This window comes from Camponotus vicinus, unplaced genomic scaffold, assembly GCF_025532165.1.
Source record: "Camponotus vicinus isolate PSW18456_S1 unplaced genomic scaffold, iyCamVici1.0 SCAF_2, whole genome shotgun sequence".
Classification (NCBI taxonomy): domain Eukaryota; kingdom Metazoa; phylum Arthropoda; class Insecta; order Hymenoptera; family Formicidae; genus Camponotus; species Camponotus vicinus.
Window position 1 is genome coordinate 18053408 of NW_028141956.1, and position 3480 is coordinate 18056887.

Below are 3480 nucleotides of genomic sequence, written 5' to 3' on the forward strand. Positions count from 1 at the left end.
TTGAAATGATAAATTTTCTGCTAACTTTCATATAATGATTTATATGAATTTTGTCGCGAACGCTTTTAACACAGTTTGCATTATTCAAAATAATTTTAATAACACGATTTCAAATCTATTTCTTTCCTGAATAAAGTTGAAATATATTAATTTTATTCGATTAACATATTTCTGTAAATCCAGCTATTCGGTTAGCACTGGTAGTTTACTAGGTTTTTAGTTATATAGGATAACTAGATAATATGAATATCGGCAAATTATATATAATATATATATAGTGATATGAATTTATAGTGAATATATGTAATATTTAAAAATTATATAAGATGATAAATTCTTGATGTTATACTACAAAGTAATATTTAAAATTTTTGTTGCGGGACGTAACACCTCCCCCCTAATAAGAACAAAATCCACTTGTTTTCGGAGGATTTTGGTCTAGGGAGATTAGATATCTTCATTTAAAGTGTTTAAGCGGTCTCTTAAGTTTGTATATGATGTAGGCATATTTACGTTTTTGGCGTTTTCCTCGTGGCAAGGTCTCATCGTCCTTGGAGGTTTGGCTGGAGGAAGTTGTTGAGTGATTACTTCCGGAGGCGCAGTGGGATCGATGTTGGAGGTTTGAAGGTTCGTTCCCCTGCCAGGTGATTGATCGTCTCGGTTATCATCTCCAGATTTCTTAGAAGATTCTCGTGCCAGATGGAGTAGCAGGTTTGCAAGAGAGCTCCACAGGGCTCCGATTAAATGAAGGCTGCAACCATATACAGTATGGAGAGCGTATCCATGGATGACTGTGTCGATAACAAGCTTGACTAAGCGGATGATCATGAAGATTCCGACAAGTCCTGCTGTGGCTGATCCAAAGTTTATGAATCCTTTCCAGATCCGTGAGGCTGTGCTTTCGACAATTTTATTTAGAGAATTTTCATCCAGCAAATTATATACTGAGATTCCTTCAGTGTTCATGGAGTGGCCAGTTAGTCCTCTAGCAACGGCATTGAGTAAAGCTGGCTTTTCGGCTGGGAACATAATATGATTTCTTAGCTTTTCTATGTCCTTTTCGGAGTAGATTCCACTGGTAGCTAAGGATCCCGGAGTGAGGTATCTCCAGGTTAGAGCAGCCATAGGTTTTAGCTGTTGAGGTGGTAGCTGTCTAACCTGAATACTAGGGGTGAGTTGGACCCATGTATCCTCAATTCTGTACAGCGTAGGAAGTTCTACACTGCATTCTCTTTCGTTACCGATTTTGGTGATGATTCTTGACTTGGGTGTAAGAAAGAGAGAATGATTGCGCACCGTGACAGGAAGTTCAGCATAACATTCCTCCGTTTTTCTGACCATTACTTCAACAGGGATACATTTGACTACTTGTACAGCTTCTCCTGTGGTAACAGCCATATATCCTGGTCCTTTCATTAATCGATAGGCAAATTCATCTGGTTGGAGTGTAGCGAAAGACAAGGCATTGGTAATCACTTGTCTTTCTAGTTCACATTTTTGCAAGATGACATTATTGTAAAGAGAAGTCATCTGTTGTTTGACGTGTTTTTCTATATACACGAACTTGGAGTTCATGTATGTAAAGATGTCAAGATTGTTGACTGGGATGATTCCTCGATTAGCGAAGGTATTTCCTGGTTTTGCTTCCAGGATAAATAATTTCGGATGCTCGGTGCGTAAGAGAGTGTATCCGCATAGAGGCAATTCTGTAGCTTTCATTAAAGCGAAGGTGATTTCTTGTGTTACTAGGCTGTAGATGACTGGAGCGTTGACATCAGAGTGATCTTCGGAAATTTTATTTGCAGGTCCTTCGTAAAGAACATCGTATTGTTGGAAATTACAAGTAGTAGTGGGTATTGGTTTCCAATAAGTATACCCATCGTCAGCGTCTAGGCAAAAGCTGTCAATGAGATCACATATAGTTCCAGATTTTAGTTTGATCTTCCCAGTGTTTAACTGTATGGGAACATAGGAAGATCTTAATGATATTTTTACAGCTGCTTGGACGACTACATCGTCCCATGTTCCATATGGATCATTGTATTGTGCTCCTTTGCAATATCCATCGACTTGTATACGGCCTACAAGAGTGATACTCCGATAGGTCGTCTGATTTGCTTTTATGCCGGCGACAAGATTGTTGTCTCCGAGTTTGATGGTTCCGTCTTGAAACATTCTCAAACATTGGGTGTATCCAGTCTCGTGTACATAATCGGCTCTTCCATTGTGAACAGCAGAGATATGTGAATGCATGCCGCAATGGTATATATTCCTGGATATTTCCACTTTACATTGTATGACTTCCGTATAGCTGTAGTCGGACAATTGCAATAGTTGAATATGAACATCGGTGGTATTGGGTTTTCGTATGTTCAAGTCACATTCGCCAACATCAAGTAAAGAGACAGCGGTGATATTGAGGTGTTGTCCTCCGCAATCGAATCCGATAAGAGCAGCGGTTTCGCATAAGAAGGTTATTAGGACTAAAGGCGTCATTGTGGTCTGAAATAATGATGATTTCAGTATATGTGGTAGCAGTATATATATATATTATGTTATATGATTACTTGAATGATCAATACAATTTTATGGATATTTAATAGTGAATAATTGTCGCTTAGCATATTGTGATTATAGTATAATTGTATAGACATATATATATAAGTGTATATATTTCCATGCAAAAAAAAATTCTATATTTAAAAATTTGAATACATAATAGGTATCTTTATAGCATTGTTTTTAATATATATATATATATATATATATATATATATTTTGTTCGTAATTATATGGTATTATGTTTTATGTATATCTATTTATTATTATTTCCCTTTTTTTTTGTTTCTTTTCCTTTATATATATATATATATTTGTTATTATTACTATGCACGTATATATATATATGTGTGTAACTATAATTAATGGTTATAATTTGTGGATGCCTGTGCTAACTAGAGATACAATAAATGAGGCATCTGAATAAGTATGTACTGATTATATTACAATAATTTTTATATATTTTAGGTAGCAAAACAAGGACTGGTATTTCTTGTTTTGCTACCTAAAATATATAAAAATTATTGTAATATAATCAGTACATACTTATTGAGAAGAAATTATTTCTTCCAAGACTTCCGGGTCATTTGGATCAGTCCTTATTTCGGCCCGTCCATATTCTATTCTTAATGTGGAAGAGTCTACTGATATACCGACTAACTGTTTGTAAGTATTTTCTTCCTTTTTCTTTATAAATGAGGAAAATTGGTAATAAGCCTTAACACATTTCATACATTTGATAATTGGTCGGCTTTTATAACAATTTTGACCGCAAATACGACATTTTTGCAAGGGCACTGAGCCATATTGGAATGTATGAAAGTATCTTGTAAGAACTCTGTTATAAATTGTGGGGTTATAGCAATTTGTACAGATAAGGTAAGAGTTTGAGTCACTTAGAATATCGTGAGTTAATATAAT

General features: G+C 35.3%; 1 protein-coding gene across 1 annotated transcript; it reads right to left on the reverse strand.

Moving 5' to 3' along the window:
• Positions 1 to 447: 447 nt before the first annotated feature.
• Positions 448 to 2496, reverse strand: LOC145966498 (uncharacterized). Its single transcript, XM_083090596.1, has one exon. It carries the CDS (start codon positions 2494 to 2496, stop codon positions 448 to 450), a length of 2049 nt encoding a protein of 682 aa, XP_082946722.1.
• Positions 2497 to 3480: the final 984 nt, after the last annotated feature.